This window comes from Poromitra crassiceps (genome assembly GCF_964638095.1).
Source record: "Poromitra crassiceps genome assembly, contig: HAP1_SCAFFOLD_519, whole genome shotgun sequence".
NCBI lineage: Eukaryota > Metazoa > Chordata > Actinopteri > Beryciformes > Melamphaidae > Poromitra > Poromitra crassiceps.
The window spans coordinates 52,303-72,238 of record NW_028151889.1 but is presented as its reverse complement, the minus strand read 5'-3'; the positions used below and the strand labels follow the sequence as shown (position 1 = coordinate 72,238).

The window sequence follows — 19,936 nt, the reverse complement described above, 5'->3', positions numbered from 1 at the left end:
AAGGGGTACATAAGACAAAAAAGGTTGGGAACCACTGGTACGGTACACCACTGATATGGTATTCAAAATAGTTGTCCACGTCTAGATGAGGATAAAAACCCACCTATCTTGTCTCCATACACTTCTCTCTTCCACTCTTTTCCTCGTTATCGCTCTCATGACTAAAAGTCCTAAATTCCCACATCGCCCTGCTGTAAATGACCCATGTTTAATACATTTTGAAAAATGTGGTGCAAAAGAAAAGGTGAGAGGAGTTAGCAAAGAGAGGATGGTAGCAAAGACAAGTAACGGAGGGGGGAGGGTTTCAAGCAGAAGAGTTTAATTTAAAAAGAAGAAGAGTGGATGAGAAGAAGTAACAAAGAAAGGAGATCGTTTGATAAATGAGTTGTGACACTTTGGGGCCTCTTCCCCTTCCTCTATCTGCTTCTCATCATCCTCAGGATATTGTGACACACACTGCCTGCCTGTGCGCACAGATAGCACATGGACACACACACACACACATGTCTCAAGAGTCTCCATATCGTAGTTTCAGTTGGCTAGGTCTCACCCTGGCACATAACCAGGCAGTAAGACAAATCAACCCAGAAACTGTGTCTGACTGTGTCTTAATGGTCACCTTGAATACAGTAGTGACAAGGCATTACACAGGAAGTCAAAATGGTTAAATAAGATTGTTTTATGTAGGGGAGAGCAGGGCATGTGGTCACACTTTTCACTCATTGGTGTATTTCTCACTAGTGCCTTAATTACTACTGAGAAACAATATTTGTGGGGAACACTTTATAATAACTGTACACTACGAAACACTAAATAGGCTACTTAGTTATTCAATACGAGGGATCAGCCAAGCAGCATTTTTGTAAACAAACCGCGTTTCCGGGTGGAAACAGCAATGGAACCCTATGGAGCGAGCCTTGAGTGCATAAACACCACAATCTTGTGATATATTTCAATGATGACGAGCATGCCCATTTCCCAGTAACACCACTGGAAATGCTCAAACTTCACAGCCTACGGGATGTCACTCAATTAAATCACTCGCTCCCTCTCCCTCCTCTCCTTCCCGAACGTAACGTGACGCATCTGTGTCGTTTCACTGCAACGCATGGAGATGTAGGTAACGTTAATTGTTACACTTTCAAAAAGTCACAGTGGCAGTTAAACTGTATTTCACACTTATGGTTAAATTAGCAATTAATCCACAGTTCACTTGCATGACGAACCGTGGGGGGTAATCTGTAGGCTACTGTAGTAGCTTCACTACAGCTTTAAACATGAGCCTGCTAGAGCCTCTGAAAGACAGTAATTGTGGCCACGGATGAGGAGTAGAAAATCTGGGACATTTTCCGGGACAGCTCCATCCGGGGACAGGTCCCCAAAAATGGGGACTGTCCCCGAAAATCTGGGACGTCTGATCACCTTACAAGTGAGTTTATTTCTTGTTATTGTGCTGTTGGCTTTGAGAGTTCAGGTGGCTGTGCTGTAAATCCTGTTGAGATGCAGGTGAGTGTATGTTTGAATTATTCTGGCCGTATGTGCACTGTGAGGGGGGCCCTTGTGCATCCAGGCCCAGGGGCCCGTCATGTCATAATCCGCGTATGCTACTATGACTATGAGAGAATTCATATCAGAGATTTAACTGTTATTCCGCCTACTACGACACAGACAGTTATGGCATTAAACCAGATTAAAGAACAAAAGGCATCTCGGTGTGGGGTCCCTGGGACAAAACTTGAGCAAGAAAAAACTTTAGCATGACAAAGTTGGTGTTGCAACTTCATTCTCTCATTTGCATCACGCTGTCATTTGCATCCATGCTCCTTTCTGATTCAAATGTCGGCCTGAGACCCTTAGAGGGCAGCATAAACAAATCCACAGTTCAACTGTGTGCCAGAGAGGCATAGGAAGGAAGCAGGCAAGAAGGAATCGAAAGTCCTGAATGAGTTCACCTTAAGAGAAATAGTTTGTCCCCCCCTTCCACAAAAAACGGCACTTTTGACATCAGTAGGCCTCTTGACAAGATGAATGGATCACTGCACCACTCTGCAGCCAAGGTCATGGACATTAAACTGAAGCGAGGACCCGCAGGTAAGAAGCAATGCACTTTCAAGGAAACGGCACAGCTAGCTAGCAGAGATGATCCCAATACTGTTGCTGACTAGCTACTGTGGCTACGTAGCACAGCAATTAACGCAACGCTAACGAGCCCCACTGAAGCTAACTAGGAAGCTAAATTGCGTCTGAAAAATAAACGCGTCACATTTCATTGTCCGCGCGTAATCGTCTGCTAAAGTGGAGGAGGGTGTTGTGAAACCGGCTGTGAAGGAAGGAAAAATCTGCTAAATTAGCAAACTGACATTATACACTTTCCAACTGCTAAAGTGCTAGGCCTGTCAGCTGTCAATTTCCACCAAATCAATGCCGCTGCAGAGTCAGGATTATTATCATTATTAGCGTTAGCTTCCTAATTACAAGTGAGAGAGTAATGGCTGCTAAATCCTGGCATGGGTGTTTGTTATGTAATATTTTATTACATGAGGGGTTGGTGACATTAAACTGGTGTCTCTTTGGTTACACCCCATTGACCTCAGTATGTCAGTATTGTGTTGGAATTCAACTTGTACTTTGATCCACTGAGAGATAAAATACTATGTTGGAATCTGCCGCTTCTGCCACAGCAAACAATGCAATCTCTACTGTCTTTCACTCTAAAACTGACCCACAGCAAACAATGCAATCTCTACTGTCTTTCACTCTAAAACTGACCCACAGCAAACAATGCAATCTCTACTGTCTTTCACTCTAAAACTGACCCACAGCAAACAATGCAATCTCTACTGTCTTTCACTCTAAAACTGACCCACAGCAAACAATGCAATCTCTACTGTCTTTCACTCTAAAACTGACCCACAGCAAACAATGCAATCTCTACTGTCTTTCACTCTAAAACTGACCCACAGCAAACAATGCAATCTCTACTGTCTTTCACTCTAAAACTGACCCACAGCAAACAATGCAATCTCTACTGTCTTTCACTCTAAAACTGACCCACAGCAAACAATGCAATCTCTACTGTCTTTCACTCTAAAACTGACCCACAGCAAACAATGCAATCTCTACTGTCTTTCACTCTAAAACTGACCCACAGCAAACAATGCAATCTCTACTGTCTTTCACTCTAAGACCTTCTCACTGTCCGTTTATCTGTTTGACTTCTCAGGCTTGGGGTTCAACATAGTCGGGGGAGTGGACCAGCAGTATGTTATGAATGACAGTGGCATATATGTGTCCAAAATTAAAGAAGATGGAGCAGCAGGGTTGGATGGGAGACTCAAAGAGGGACACAAGATCCTGGCGGTAAATATTGACTCCACTTCAAAGATATTTGCACACTTGGCAAGTGTTATTCCATTGCTTGTCCACTGATTGAATTGAATGATCAATTGGTGAAAGTTTCTTTGTCGTGTGGGTTGTGCAGATTAATGGGGTCAAACTTGAGGATCGGACGCACAGCGCTGCGGTCGAGCTGTTTCGGACCGCAGGGGAGGACGTGGAGCTCCGTGTTCAGCAGAAGGTAGATATGAAACCTATCCACGTTAATATCTAAACGTTTGATTTTGTGAAGAAAAGTGCAATACAATACAGTTGTTATAATTCGTAAAGATGTACTAAGCAACTTTGTACTTTGGCATCCCCATCCCCAAGTAGCAACTGTTTGAGAAGAACTTTATTACCCAGAAATCATGTAATGTTATGTGAGTATATTGTGCATTCCTCCACCCGATGTCTTCTTATTGTTAGTGGAAGTGGAGCTGGAGGGGTAAAAAGAGTTTTTATTGCTGGTGGAAGTGGAGCTGGAGGGGTAAAAAGAGTTTTTATTGCTGGTGGAAGTGGAGCTGGAGGGGTAAAAAGAGTTTTTATTGCTGGTGGAAGTGGAGCTGGAGGGGTAAAAAGAGTTTTTATTGCTGGTGGAAGTGGAGCTGGAGGGGTAAAAAGAGTTTTTATTGCTGGTGGAAGTGGAGCTGGAGGGGTAAAAAGAGTTTTTATTGCTGGTGGAAGTGGAGCTGGAGGGGTAAAAAGAGTTTTTATTGCTGGTGGAAGTGGAGCTGGAGGGGTAAAAAGAGTTTTTATTGCTGGTGGAAGTGGAGCTGGAGGGGTAAAAAGAGTTTTTATTGCTGGTGGAAGTGGAGCTGGAGGGGTAAAAAGAGTTTTTGGCAGCACATTCAATCGTTGTTGGTGAGTCCAGCTTCCTCTGGACAGAGTGCTCGCTCCCTGCTTTTGAAGAAACAGTTTTGTGTTTCGTTCTTAAGTTTTAATTAATCAGGCGTACGGGTAGTGTAGCGGTAGATTCCCTGCCTACCAACACGAGGGTCGCAGGTTCGCAGGTTCTGTGTCACCTCTGGCTTGGCCGGGCATCCATACACACACAAGTGTATATATATATATATATATATATATATATATATATATGTGTGTGTGTGTATATATATACTGTGTGTGTGTGTGTGTGTGTGTGTGTGTGTGTGTGTGTGTGTGTGTGTGTGTGTGTGTGTGTGTGTGTGTGTGTGTGTGTGTGTGTGCATGTGTGTATGTGTGTGTTCATCACTGAGATTTCCTGCCAGCCCATTAAAAGAGGTAGGACACTCCTCTGATGTGTGTTTTCAGCTCATCAGACGGGTGAACTTTTACTTGGAAATCTTGCCGATGCAGCATTAATGTTACTACTCTGTTTTGATCTGTGTGTTTTGCAGTTGCCCCACATGAACGGACCCACAGGCTCAGGACCCGAGGGCCAATCCTCTGTCTCGCCTCTTGGAGTACTGGCTGCTCTAGCCGGAGCTGCTGTGTTCTTTGCATTCATTTACATGCGGTTCAAGCCACAACTTAGGAAACACTTTTAACAATGCTGACGTTATCTGTATATTTTTATGACCAAAAAACTTTGCTGAAGGCCAAAGAATGAAGAGGGAACAAACTCTTACAAAAAAAGTAGACCTTATTTTTGCTAGGTGTTAATGTCACTGATGAGTTTCTCCATGTTAATGTGTATTGTGTGATAATTGTAGCTGCTTGACACCAACGCCGCCCCTCCTTTACAAAATGTCACTAACTTTGAAGGATGTACACCAGGGATACTCAACTTGCTTTGCCCGGATGCCACTTTTGCAAAATCACAGGAGGCCAGGGGCCAGTTAATAAACAAACATTAAGAATATAAATTTTTCTGTAGTGGATTGTAGGTATTTGGGGTGTCAGCCGGAGTTTAGTCTGACAATTTTGTGCACACAGGATAGGTTAAGTTAGTACATTTAAGTACCTGGGTGATGAGCAGGTGGTGATATTTCAGAATTTAGCTGGAGTTCAGTTGAACTTCAGAGTTTTCATTGTGAATTAGGAAATGGCCAGGGGGGCCACTTGGCACCCTATCACGTGCTGCATCTGGCCCCCGGAGCCACAAGTTGAGTATGACTGATGTACACATTACATTCCCCCTGCTGGCTGAGTTGAGCATTACATTCCCCCTGCTGGCTGGGCTGAGCCGAGTTCCTCTGCCTTCAATAGGTTGTACGCAGCAGTAGTGCTAAATGGTAAATGAATGGGTCAAGTCAGACTCACTCACGAGCTTCCGGGTCTCTGGACACATTTGCCAACTGAATGCCAGTGTTGTGTCCAGCCACGTGTAGGCCTCTCTGCCTTCACGGCTGAATGGCAGGTCTGTCTTGAGGGGGAACTCAACTGTATTTTCTGTCTCAAAGTGGTCGAGGTTCACATGGTCGGGTGGCGTTTTCATTCTGTGCAGAACTGTGGAAGCGATGGCACGCTGTTCTTCCTATATCGAGCTGTGGGATGGAAAAGGCTGCAGTTAACGTAAATGAAAGGACTTGTATTTCATAATGGACTTTAGAGTGCCTTTTTTGTCTGTTCTAAGCAATATTCTTTTTGCTCCTGGTCATAATCAGAATGAAAATCCATCCTGTTGTGTTTTTGTGTTTAAGTCTGTCAACGCCCTGTTCTAATAACGAATTCATCTAAAGCCTATTAGTCTCAACTTGCCAAACAGGATGGCTTTCAGTTTGGACATCATTGTATAAAGTGTCACATGGTCACTCAGAATGAACCATTGAATTGATCTTATGTAAACAAAGCATGCCTTATATTGTTTTATGGTGAGAGCGGTTTACTTTTTGATTCTCTTATCACACCTAAAGGCTCTTTGAGAAGACGTGTTACCATGTCTGTCGTAAAAGAAGTCAAACCTTTTAACCATTCTCTAATTTCACATTCTGCCAGTGGCAATGCTACTGCAGTGCACCTGTGTCACACCTTCTGCTGAGTCTGTTGTCTTGTGGGACGCATGTGTATATTGGTCTATGTTATACAAAGGGAAATGCATTGTTCCTTTGGTGAAACATAACAGGTTTATGAGCTCACCATGAATGATGTCTTGCTGTCAACAACTTTTTGCACTAACCGCCATTGTGGAAGTCATTCAGTAATTGCCATAGAACAGACGACTAACGGTTTTGTGCATGCTGGGAGTGTTTGCCCATAGTTCTTCTCTGTCAGTCCGCAGCATACCTGTCATGTCATATATCATGTAATGTCTCTGACTTTATGTGGCTCCATGTCTCTGTAAATACATTTCATTGTTGCTCTGCTGACAGGGATTGTGAATAAGTATACTTACAGTATGCCAAGAAAAACAGATCAGAAGCACTAAATTATGCAAATACTATGTGTTTGATGTCCAAGCACCTATTAAAATTCATGTTGAATTCTCTTTGTTTTGGCATTTTAGTATATATTTTATACTTCACTCAGGGATGTATTATCGAACGAGCCTCAGCGGGCCCATAACCCAGAGCCTCTTCACAGGACCAGGCCTGGGACGAACTGATCCTTCAGGGAACAGTTATTTTGAATAGCATATCAGTGGTGTAAGCCTTCCACCACTGATATGCTATTCAAAATAGTTGTCCAAGTCTAGATGAGGATAAAAACCCACCTATCTTGTCTCCATAGTCCATACACTTTGTATTTCTCTTCCACTCTTCCTCGTTATCTCTCTCATGATAAAAGTCCTAAATTACCACATCGCCCTGCTGTAAATTACCCATGTTTAATACATTTTGAAACCTGTGGTGCAAAAGAAAAGGAGACAAGTATGAATGGAGGGGGGGGGGGGTTTCAAGCAGAGGGGTTGAATTTAGAAAGAGGAAGGGTGGATGAGAAGAAGTAACAAAGAAAGGAGATTGATAAATGAGTTGTCACACTTTGGGGCCTCTTCTCCTTCCTCTATCTGCTTATCATCCTCGGGATATTATGACACACACTGCCTGCCTGTGCGCACAGATAGCACACACACACACACTCATGTCTCAAGAGTCTCCATATTGTAGTTTCAGTTGGCTAGGTCTCACCCTGGCACACAGCCAGGCGGTAAGACAAATCAACCCAGAAACGGTCTGACTGTGTCTTAATGGTCACCTTGTATACAGTAGTGACAAGGCATTACACAGGAAGTTGAATGGTTAAATAAGATTGTTTTATGTAAGGGAGAGCAGGGCATGTGGTCACACTTTTCACTCATTGGTGTATTTCTCATTAGTGCCTTAATTACTACTGAGAAACAATATTTGTCAGGAACACTTTATAATAACTGTATGCTACGAAACACTAAATAGGCTAATTATTTATTAAATAAATAAATAAACAATACTGATGCAGACGGACATTCCTTTCTTTACTTTGAGTCACTTTTAGTCCAGCACCAGTTTTATTCAGCTGGTGTGGGGATGTGTAGGATGTTACAGTAGGATGTGATGTGTAGGATGTTACAGTAGGGCCCAACCCTTTATTTTTGACAAAGTGTTCCATAAGTTTATGGATGATTAGAGGGTTATTGTGCTCTTGGCTTTAATTGATTGTACCTGCACTGTAAATCCTGTGTTAGATACAGGTGAGTTTATTTCTTGTTATTGTGCTGTTGGCTTTGAGAGTTGAGGTGGCTGCGCTGTAAATCCTGTTGAGATGCAGGTGAATGTATGTCTTAGTTATTATTCTGGCCTCAATTGTGTGTATGTGCGCTGTCAGGGCCCTTTATGCATCCAGGCCCAGGGGCCCGGCATGTCATAATGTGCCTATGACTTTACTCGTACATGAAGAAAAAACAGTGAGAATCAGTATTAAATACTGTAATTGCTTGATGAGAACATGTTGGAATAGTTTGTATGCTTTTATAATAGATTTGCTGGGAACTTAGATGTGTTGTTAAATTGTAGCCTACAGCAATCACCAGAATTAAGGGGTGTATTATGGTTGCATGATATTCCCTGGTTAAATAATCCATTATGAGCAGGAATATTTAAGGCTATAAAAAATATTTGATATCAACAAAACAAGCCAGCTTTACCAGCCGTCTGTCAAGCCTGCCACATTTAATAAGGGGAACTCCTGTCATAACTTTCAAAATAAATGCCCTTTATCAAATGTGCTTTTATTTTTTAGTAATGCAAAGCACAAAAGGGGAAATAAAGACAAGGTTTAATGAAGAATCTGTCGTGAATAAAAAATAAAAAAGGGGAGGGGGGTCCTTTTAACTTCTCTCTCTCACACACACACACACACACACACACACACACACACACCACGTCTCATAAATCCCATCTCAGATCAGTTTGTTGGAGGAGGATGTTGCCAACTTGCCTCTGAGGCAGATATGATGTAATCAAATGCTTCACTGCCAATCAGAGAGCGAGAGGGGGACAGAGGGACACCGAGAGACAGAGAGGCTGTGCCGGGGGAGCGCAGGCTGGATCACGGCTGGTTTAAGACTGAAATAAAACTGGAAACCACCTAACGTAGGAATCGAGAGGATTGAGTAGACAGAAACTGGAGTGCAAGGTAGGCTATACCATGTCGAGGATCTCTCCCGACTGAAGATGTGGGATGCGGGACCGTCCACAACACCAGCTGGAGATGCTCGTGAACCCGACTTCATCAGCTGTAATTGTGTCAGCACCACCACCACCACCATCATCATCACCATCATCATCTTCCTCCATATCTGCGCTCCTGTTTGTTTTCTCCGCAACATATTCGCTCTAAAATGGCTCGCACTCCGGCGTCTCCATCGCTAGTGGCCGGGCGCCCATGATGAGAGGAGGGAGAGGAGGAGGAGAGATATCGCCGATCCCCGCTTCAGCTTTCAGCACTTCTAGGCCCGATGCCCGCTTCGGATCAAGTTATCACCCCGGCCGCTTCTGATCTATTCTGAGTTTCTATGTTTTTCTGCAACCACAAAGCCTGTCAGCATCCATTCAACAGATCTCTCCTATTCCTTTATTTTTTTTAGATGTGCCGCGTCAAGTGCTGCAACTCGCTGGGCTCTGTCGAGATTTGACTTTTTTCAGATTTTATTCCACCATGGTTCTTTGACGGATCGCTCGTCTTGTTTTTTTTTCTTCGTCTTCCCCCCCTTCCTTGTCTGTTTATTCCCTGCCTCCCACTGCTTTGGACATTTCCCCGGACACGGACAGTCTTGGACATCCCCCCGCCCTCTTGCTAGGGGGATGGAACGGCCTCCTCCACCCCTTCAGATCTCACTCCTGAAGCTCACTGTGATCATGTGATCTATTCTATAGAGTTAAGAGGTGCTGACAACCTTATAACCTCGAGTGTGGGAGGTGTGCCTTTCCAGCTCAGGACTAAACCATGGCCAGTGAACCTGTCATCCTTAATGTGTATGATATGGTAAGGCACGGTCCATTTCACTGCACTTTACATACAATGTTTATTTTTTTTATCTGTGGGCTATTTCCCACATTAGATGATTGCAAACTAGACACCTGCACAGCAAGTGAACGCACCCCTAGAGTTAACAGCTGCACTAGACACCTGCACACCAAGTGAACGCACCCCTAGAGTTAACAGCTGCACTAGACACATGCACAGCAAGTGAACGCACCCCTAGAGTTAACAGCTGCACTAGACACATGCACAGCAAGTGAACGCACCCCTAGAGTTAGCAGCTGCACTAGACACATGCACAGCAAGTGAACGCACCCCTAGAGTTAACAGCTGCACTAGACACCTGCACAGCAAGTGAACGCACCCCTAGAGTTAACAGCTGCACTAGACACCTGCACAGCAAGTGAACGCACCCCTAGAGTTAACAGCTGCACTAGACACCTGCACAGCAAGTGAACGCACCCCTCGAGTTAACAGCTGCACTAGACACCTGCACAGCAAGTGAACGCACCCCTAGAGTTAGCAGCTGCACTAGACACCTGCACAGCAAGTGAACGCACCCCTCGAGTTAACAGCTGCACTAGACACCTGCACAGCAAGTGAACGCACCCCTCGAGTTAACAGCTGCACTAGACACCTGCACAGCAAGTGAACGCACCCCTAGAGTTAGCAGCTGCACTAGACACCTGCACAGCAAGTGAACGCACCCCTAGAGTTAACAGCTGCACTAGACACCTGCACAGCAAGTGAACGCACCCCTAGAGTTAACAACTGCACTAGACACCTGTTTGTTCCTTCCCTGCTATTTTGATGTTTGAAAGAGCCCAATTGGACACGCATATGAGAGGCAACACTGTGCCTTCACACACCTACCTGGCATTTGGGGAAGCAAAATGACACGCATCTCGAAGCAGGAACAAAACAGAAATCTGCTGCAATATACCAAGCAGAGGTTGAATAGTTTGTATCCCCATCCGCTTCACACTTTCAGGTGTGAGGGCAGCTTGTGTTGTGCAGCAAAATTCTAGTTGATCTGCTCGACCAGACTTTGTTTAGGTCTGTTCTTGTGTTCAGAAAATCAAGTCGGCTTGTAAAATAGTGCCCTATCTGACCACAGGCCTCCCTCCACCCCCCTGACCTCTGTCACTGTGCCTACAGCTGGTCTCACATGATGCACACACACACACACACACACACACACGCACACACACACACACACACACACACACACACACACACGCACACAAACCAGCAAGGGGACAAGGGTCCTCATTCAGATGTGAGCCCACTGCCTGACTGCTGCACGACATCCCGTGTGAATATTACACAACATGTTGCTCCAAATCCTCAGAATCCCTCCTTTTTCAGCATTTTTATATTGATATTTTACGATGTATTCATAAGTAGAATACTTTAGTTCCAAAATGACACACCCTCACACCCACCATTTGAAACTAGTGACTCCTGCTCTTATAAAACTGCTGCATAAAACAAAGACAGTTTTATATTTTAACGAAAGCCCTTGGTTGATTTATGGTAACACTCTCACAGAATGGAAGCAGCATAATATAGTGAACTCTTCAAATGTTTGATACTTCAGTTGAACTTATATATTTTGGGAAATGCATCACTTCAAACTGTTCTCATCTTTTGGCTTTCAAGAGGCGTCAGTTAATCAGTTCACTCCATACTTAGACAAATGATATAAATCAGTTCACTCCATACTTTACTTTACTTTACTTTATTGGTTTATTGTGACGGGACAATGCACATTAATGGACATGTTCAGAAATACAGAAGCCTCTATATACGAAAACATGTAAATATGCCGGAGTTAGCTAATGCTTACTTACAAATGATATGAATACAACAGAACAACAGTGATGCAGATGTGTTCTCATAAATTGAGACTGTGTTGTGGCCAGGTATCATTTGGACACTCCACTCTCCCCTGATGTCTTCCAGCTGTCTCACAGAAGACCACCTGAGTCTGATGTCTTCCAGCTGTCTCACAGAAGACCACCTGAGTCTGATTCAGTTGCAGTGTGGCTCTGCTGTGCTCTGCTGTGCTGCTGGGACTTAGCGGGTCATGCAGAGGTTGGGGGAGAGGGAGTGATGATGGCGGCAGGGGGCAGGGAGAGTCCAAGTCGGCCTTAATAGAGAGCCAAAGTGGAACCTCACTTCCTGCTTCAGAGATTTTCATTCGCCATTTATTTTCCCCATAGACATTTCGTAAAATGCTTATAAAAAGAGTTTTACTTGTTCAAACCAAATGGTACAGATATATTTAGAAACAGGAGAGATCGCGTAACATTTCACTCTGACGAAAACGTTTAAAAAAAGCGGGTTTAAAGAAAATATTTTTTAGATGTTTTTTTTTACGTTTTGGTCCGAGTGAAATGTTCTATGGTCTGTCCGATTCTAAATATAGCTGAACCGTTTGGTTTGACCAAGTAAAACTATTTTTTATAAGCATTTTACAAAATGTCTATGGGAAAATAAATTGCGGAAGAAAATCTCTGGTACAATGCTGAAGCATTTAGTGACGTTCACTTTGTCTCTCTATATTTAAATACATTGCTGGGAATCAAACCGAGTCAGCGGAGTCTGAGTGATCTGCAGAGAGATGATGGTGATAATGAGGAGTTGATGGTCTTCAATGTGAAGTCAATGAGAGGGGACAGTGGTGTGTGCATGATGGCATATCTGCATAGCCAGGAGATTGCTGCTGGAGACTGCATGGATGGTTAGAGCGGTGCCGGGGGGGGGGGGGGGAGGCACAGTGTTGTAGAGATATGATTTATATCAGCCAATGCTTGCTTTGTCAGAGGTCAGACAGCCAACAGGGTGAAGGTCACTGCAGTAACATGAGAAGACTTTGATGACATAAAGTGTGCTGGATATGCTTTTACTGGATCACTCCCAGCCGGGAAATGTGTTCTATTATTTATAGGGGACAACTGGGGGCGTGTGGAGAGCTTTGAGCACGTTTCCTCGGGGGTGTCTGCAAGGGGACAGCAGCCTCAGAGGGGGGGCGGGGCCTCAGAGGGGGCGGGGCCTCAGAGGGGGGCGGGGCCTAAGAGGCTATGTGCTGTTAAAGTGTGGCGGGGTGGCTCAGTGGTCTGCTCCGTCACGAGTGTCATCTCACAGCAAGAAGGGCTTGAGGTCCATTCCTCAGTGCTTTCTGTACACAGTTTGCATGTTGTTGGCCTGGATTTCCTCTCACACCCCAAAGACATGCAAGTCAGGTGGAGACTCCTCTAAATTAGAGGATTGAAGACTAGTGCAGGGTGTTTCCCCTGGCCCTGCCCTCTGCCCAACGCAGGCTGATAATAAGACAGTCATCGATCAATCAATCAATCAATCAATCAATCAACCAATCAATCAATCAATCAATCAATCAATCAACCAATCAATCAATCAATCAATCAATCAAAACTTTATTCCAGACTCAAGGTCCATATAAAAAGACATACAACACTAAAAAGAATCCCTACAGACAGTAGGGAAAAAGCAATATCCAAATAAATAGTGCAGTGTTCATAAGAGCGACATATACCAGTGTCTCCACAGAGGGTACTGATGTGTGTGTGTGTGTCACAATATATCGCAATATCAAAACGTCACAATATGTATCGTTGAGATGAAATCTCATATCGCGAGAAAAAGAAGCTGAACATGGTGGCACTGATCTGCATCTGATTGCATGCTCGCTCTCCTTTTCATTGCTTTGTTTGAACAGATGAGGGACGTTACAGACACGGAGGATGAAAATGGTGAAATTACTCAAATTAGAGTGGAGGATGCCTCCTCAACTTACAAATCGATCGCAAAAAAAGATTGTTAAAATATCGTATCGTATCGTTATCGTGAACCCAATATCGTGTATCGTATCGTATCGTGAACTGAGTGTATTGTGACATCCCTAATATATATATATATATATATATATATATATATATATATATATATATATATATATATATATATATATGTGTGTGTGTGTGTGTGTGTGTGTGTGTGTGTGTGTGTGTCACAATATATCGCGATATCAAAACGTGACAATATGTATCGTTGAGATGAAATCTCATATCGCGAGAAAAAGAAGCTGAACATGGTGGCACTGATCTGCATCTGATTGCATGCTCGCTCTCCTTTTCATTGCTTTGTTTGAACAGACGAGGGACGTTACAGACACGGAGGATGAAAATGGTGAAATTAATCAAATTAGAGTGGAGGATGCCTCCTCAACTTACAAATCGATCGCAAAAAAAGATTGTTAAAATATTGTATCGTATCGTTATCGTGAACCCAATATCGTGTATCGTATCGTGAACTGAGTGTATCGTGACATCCCTAATATATATATATATATATATATATATATATGTGTGTGTGTGTGTGTGTGTGTGTGTGTGTGTGTGTGTGTGTGTGTGTGTGTGTGTGTATATATATATATAAAATTCCATTATTCAACTTCAGATGGTTCATTCAAATGCAGAAATGTTGTGATGTTTGATGAAGCCGGAAAGGGCAACAACCACTGCTGGTGATTTATGAGTGTTTCATTTGACTACAAAGTCACTAGGACTTGCCAATTAGTTGTGTATTTTATTCTAATTTTAATCATTCTCTGCATTTAATAATCATATAATTTTGGCATATTGGCAAACCTTAAACACTTAATTTAACCTAGAATATCCACTGAAGGTGAAAATAGTCAAGAGGACGATATAAGTGCAGTAAAATAATTGTGTTCCCCATAATATTCCTCTAACACTAATAATACTGATGAATAATCATGATCATAACATCTGATTATCTCTTCAGGAAATCTCATGCAGCCCTAGAAGTCACAGCAATCATCTCGTCTCATCTCCTGCCTCCTGTAATGTATTTAGCAAGGATACAAAGCAAGACAGAGTAACACTCTCTTCCTCTCTTCCTCTTTGCAGTACTGGATAAACGAGTATACCTCCAATCTGGGTATTGGCGTCTTCCACTCAGGCATTGAGATTTATGGACGAGGTAAGATGGAGTTGTCTTTCTGTCCTCGGGGTCAAATTACAGTTTCTCAGAGCTGGTTCCCAGCAGGCTGCACTCTGACCCAGTCTATCATATCTGATCTCAAGCCACATGGCTTTTTCCCCCCACAGACATGAAGAGGAACTGGTCTTTAGATGGAATATGGTCTTTTATTCTTGATCAAATGAGCCCTTTTCTCTGGCTTGAGTCACTGTGTATGTGAGAGAAAAGAGAGAGAGAGAGAGAGAGAGAGCGCGAGAGAGAGAGAGAGAGAGAGAGAGAGAGAGAGAATTAGAAGCCAGCATGAAACTAGATCAATGGGAATTCCATGATGTCCTTGCAGCCAGAAATATTGCGTCTGTGCACAGAGAAATATGATGACAGCAAAAATGCTGTTTACTAAGGTAGGAATTGGCACCTCCTTTGAAATCCAGCATAAATATATTGCATTTGCAACATATTTCTCATAATGACCGCACAAATCTGGTGACAAAATGTCTTTACAAGAACACAGAAAAACAGCCTTGTTTTTAGCTTGACTATCACATATTTTCACTATCCACTGAAGTGGTGTCATACTGTCAGACCAAGAGGTGGGAGTGTTTTCTCAACCCATAGGCCAGGGGATGATGCGATCCTTCATTTTGTTACAACCCGGCTCTAGGCTGGAACAAAGAAGGGAGTGATACATCAAAGTCAAAGTTAAAACAGCAATTTATTTATGAACTAAAACGAAGGGAAAACAACTAGATGACACATTAAACAAAAGAATAGAAAAGGTGGAACAGTGAGGAGGGAGAGCGATACTGAATGGTCTGCAGGCTGAGTACAGTACACTCCATCAGCCTAAAGCCCCGCCCAGCTATAACAACACTCAATCAGCCTAAAGCCCCGCCCAGCTATAACAACAGAGTCCTGCAAGACAGACCAACAGCAAGCAAAACATAAAAGGCCTAAAAACATAAAATATTGCTGTACTGCTCCCCGTGGGGACATACTTTTTTTTTGCACCAGATTAATTCAAGCCCCCTGAATATTGTTTGGCAAATTTTAGAGGCGATCAACGGTGCGCCTTGAAACTCCGAACAGACAGACGGCTCTCCGGACAAACAAGCAGCTCTCCAAAGATTTTAATCTCAATTCCAATTTTGGCTTCCCACAATTATGAAAACAAGATAATCGAGATAAAACAATTGTTTATATAATATATCTATCTTCTTTTACTTTCATTTATTTCTTTGTTTTTCAGTTCAATTATATTTAAAGTTGAAAGAAATCCAGTATTAAAAATAAGTTTTTTCAAGTTCAATAAAGTCATGATGTTGCTAAAGTCAATGAGTAATCGCTTTAAATAATCATGATCACAATATCAGTCAGAAATAAATCATGATTATGATTTTTTACCATAATCGAGCAGCCCTAATCTAGGTAGCAGTTTAAGAGGAAGAGAAGAAGATCACAGGAGACAAAGCAGGAAACAAACACTTCATTCAGGCTTCAGGGCTGCATGGGACCATTAACCCATTGATACCTGATGCAGCATTTGTGTGTGTATCCCTTTAAGACCGCGAACCGCATTAACGCGGTTCGCGGTCTTAAAGGGATACGCACACAAATGAGGGATATACACGCAAATGCTGCATCAGGTATCAATGGGTTAAGACAAACCGTCCTTAGTATGGTGAAGGAGGGAGTCACACATGCCAGAATAAGAATTTAAACACAAATTGATGACCTATAACTAAGGTCTAAACATCACAAACTACTACAAAGCAAAAGAACAGAACAAAAAGGTGCACACAGGTGAGGAGGGAGAGAGACACTGAAGTACACTGGGCCCAGGTGTACTCAATCAGCCTAATGACCCCAACCACCAGGCTCCTCCTGCAAGACAGAGCCAGGGGAGTGGGAGGGTCATCACAATTTGAAAATCAACAAAATTGGAGTCAGAAGGTCACGTGACAATAGCGATATCTCACCACATTTGTTTAAACATGTGGTAAAAAAGTGTTTGTTTCGCTGCGCTCTCTCTCCTTCACTAGTTGTTACTCATTAACAGCTTGATTGCTTGCTCAAACACCACAGACTGTAACAGGCTAGATTCACAAAGTTAACAGTTCCTACTGCAGCTAAATAAATGCTCTTTAACAACAGGGATCTTCAATTGCTAACCGTAAAGGGACCCTATCCATTATACTGTGTCCCTAGTGCTCCTTACTGCTTTCCAGCATACTGTTGTGTGAATACAGGGACGCGAGGACTGTAATTAGTCAGGCCTAATGACATAAGTACAGTGTGGCAACGATTCATTACGTTCTTTTCTGTAATTACAATTGTTTAGTTTGAACGAGTTCACCTGTATTGTGCATCTTTGTCCTCTGCCATGCAGAATTTGCATATGGAGGACATCCATACCCGTTCAGTGGCATCTTTGAAATCAACCCTGGGAACGCTGCTGAGCTAGGAGAGACATTCAAATTCAAGTGAGTGTGTGTCAACACAATGCGCTCTGATGTTGCTACATGTCAATAGGAATAGGCCCACTGATGACTGGCTTTCTCTGCCCTCACACAGGGAGGCCATTGCTCTGGGTACCACAGACTTTACAGCGGAGGACATCGATCAAATCATGGAGGAACTAGGCAAAGAGTTCAAGGGCAATGCCTACCATCTAATGCATAAAAACTGCAACCACTTCTCCTCCTCACTGTCTGAGGTCAGTCTAAGGGGAGGAGCTTCTCTCATGCAATTTATTATTTCCCTTCTGGAATGAAAAGGGCTTTTCACACTACTACATTTAGCCGGGGTTAGCCTGGGGCTCAGGGAGCTGCTAGCCCCAGGCTAAGAAAGCTTTCACACTTGCACAATCCCGGAATATTCCTGGAAACATTTGGCCCCGTGTTTAGCCGAAGGTAGGTAGGTAGGTAGATGCCGAAGGTAGGTCGATGCCAACTCGGTCAGTCTCTTGGCCTTGACCTTTGTTGATGGTAATTGAGAATGCCAATCTGATTGGGAACTGCCATCTAAATCAGAATCAGAATCAGAATCACTTTTATTACCACAGTATGCAAGTTACATACAAGGAATTTGTCTTAGTGTCTGTATGCAGCGTAGCGGTCACATCAATATACAGAGAGAAGAAGTAGGAAGATAACTAAAGACAATCACAAAGTTGCAAGTGCAATCAAATCAAGTAATACAATATGTACATGAGTGGTGAAGTGTTCTGTGGATGATAAATATGAATTCACGTTGAATTTACAGTCGGAGTTAAATAAGAGTTTACATTGAATGTACATGAATTTTACAGGCTAATAAGTTAAATAGGCATTAAATGTGCAGGGAATTTACATGAATTTACAGTCCCAGTGAATGGAAGCTCATTATTTCTGTCATGGTGAGGAATTCTTGGGAGGAAGATCCTTTCACCTTGTTTGTCCCTATATCAATTGAAACAGACAAACATTGCCCCCTTGCTCCCTTTTAGATTATATTAATAGCTACAGATTCTTTTGACAGGAGGCCAGTCCAGCTGCGGCGATAGTGAACACTAGGAACAGAGATATGTTTCACACATTTTTATACAGATCTAATAGGCAACTCCTCCTATCCCAGAATTGGCTCAATCCTGCTGCAACTTTCATCTTATTGGTGAAATTAATAAGGCCTTGATATCTCACTGTGACAAACTTTATTAATAGAATAGGCCTTCATATCATTACACGCCTTATGACAGAAGATATCATACTCTAATTATAACCTAGGGACCTTATGACTGAGACAGCTATTCTGGGCCACCACAATGTCATCAGTGACGTGACTTGAGTGACATCAATGACATTATATCATTGTATAGTGCCCCCAGTGGCTGGATTCTTTTCCCTTTTTATGACACCAGATTCATTCCAGACCACTGAAAAGTGTTTTGGCAATTTTGGGAGGCGATTGGAGCACCGGTGTGCCTTGCAAACAAACAGACAAACAAACAGACAGCTCTCCAATAATCATAGTAAGATGTCATTACAAAGTGCAAAGAATATCATTTGGATGGAGAGCTTGTGAAACTGTGATGGTCAAGCATTTCATTTGTGATTACTACAGCAGAATAAAATTGACCTAATATCGCGATTCAGTTTTCAGCCCCACGACACATATTGTCACATTTTTGTATTGCAATATATTGAATTCCAATATATTGTCCCAACTCTACTTTAATCATAGCATCTTTTTCTTTTCAGCTACTGTGTGGACAGGAAATCCCTCGCTGGGTCAACAGACTGGCGTACTTCAGCTCCTGCATCCCCTTCCTGCAGAGCTGCCTGCCAAAGGAGTGGTTGACCCCGGCCGCCCTGCAGAGCCACATCAGCCTGGGCCTCCACAAGGAGGAGCAGAACCACGAGAGCGACAACGACCCCTCCCCGCCGTCGGGGGCGGCTGGCTCCGGGACGTCCCACAGCTGTCACCACACAAGGGTCTGACCCCCTTCCCCCCCAAACCCCTCCCCCTCCAACACACTGACCTCTGGACCTGCCAGCCATCGCTGCAGTGGCCACAGTGGCATTAGCAGGCTTGAACAACCACTAGGGCTGGGTAGTGTTTAAAAAAAATCACGATACCAGTACCAATACCGCTACCCCTTAAATCAATTCCGATGCCAATTAGAGTTCTTCATTTGATAACGCTTTGGTGGCATCTCGGGGATGCTGAACTGCCAGCTCTGTCACATACTCAACCACCAAGGATGGTATGGGGTGTTGCTGATGCAGTATAGTGGGCCAATCACATGTCGCATTCAAATTCAAGAACGCTTGCGGTGATTGGCTGCGAGCAAAACCATACAATTAGTCACATTTTCTAGCTCTGTGTACAAAAAGGATCGAATGCAGGTATCGTTTGACCGGAGATGTTCCAATACTGTACTTGGTACTGGGTTATTTCGGTCCGATTCCCCAGCCCTAACAACCACCTGACCTCATCCTTTTTGTCCGCTGAGTGAAAAGGCAGGAGAAGAAGACCTGCCACCAGAGACTTCACACGGACCGACAGGCTGGCAAACTTCCACCACAGGCATCGGCTCAGACTTGACCACGGCTACTTGTAGATCCCAAGTTTGTAGTCCAGTATTAGTGTGTAGTCCAGTATTATTTATGAGTCTTTT

The 19,936-nt window shown here is 43.3% G+C and overlaps 1 protein-coding gene across 1 annotated transcript; it reads left to right on the top strand.

Moving 5' to 3' along the window:
* Nucleotides 1–1,924: 1,924 nt before the first annotated feature.
* Nucleotides 1,925–19,256, top strand: LOC310771316 (deubiquitinase DESI2-like; the record flags this gene model as incomplete). The annotated part of the gene is made up of 7 exons (XM_083663955.1): nt 1,925–2,091; nt 3,224–3,360; nt 3,482–3,577; nt 14,709–14,781; nt 17,168–17,261; nt 17,353–17,494; nt 19,017–19,256. Exons 1-7 carry the CDS (start codon nt 2,025–2,027, stop codon nt 19,254–19,256), a joined length of 849 nt encoding a protein of 282 aa, XP_083520081.1. The 5' UTR covers nt 1,925–2,024.
* Between the last annotated feature and the right edge of the window lie 680 nt (nt 19,257–19,936).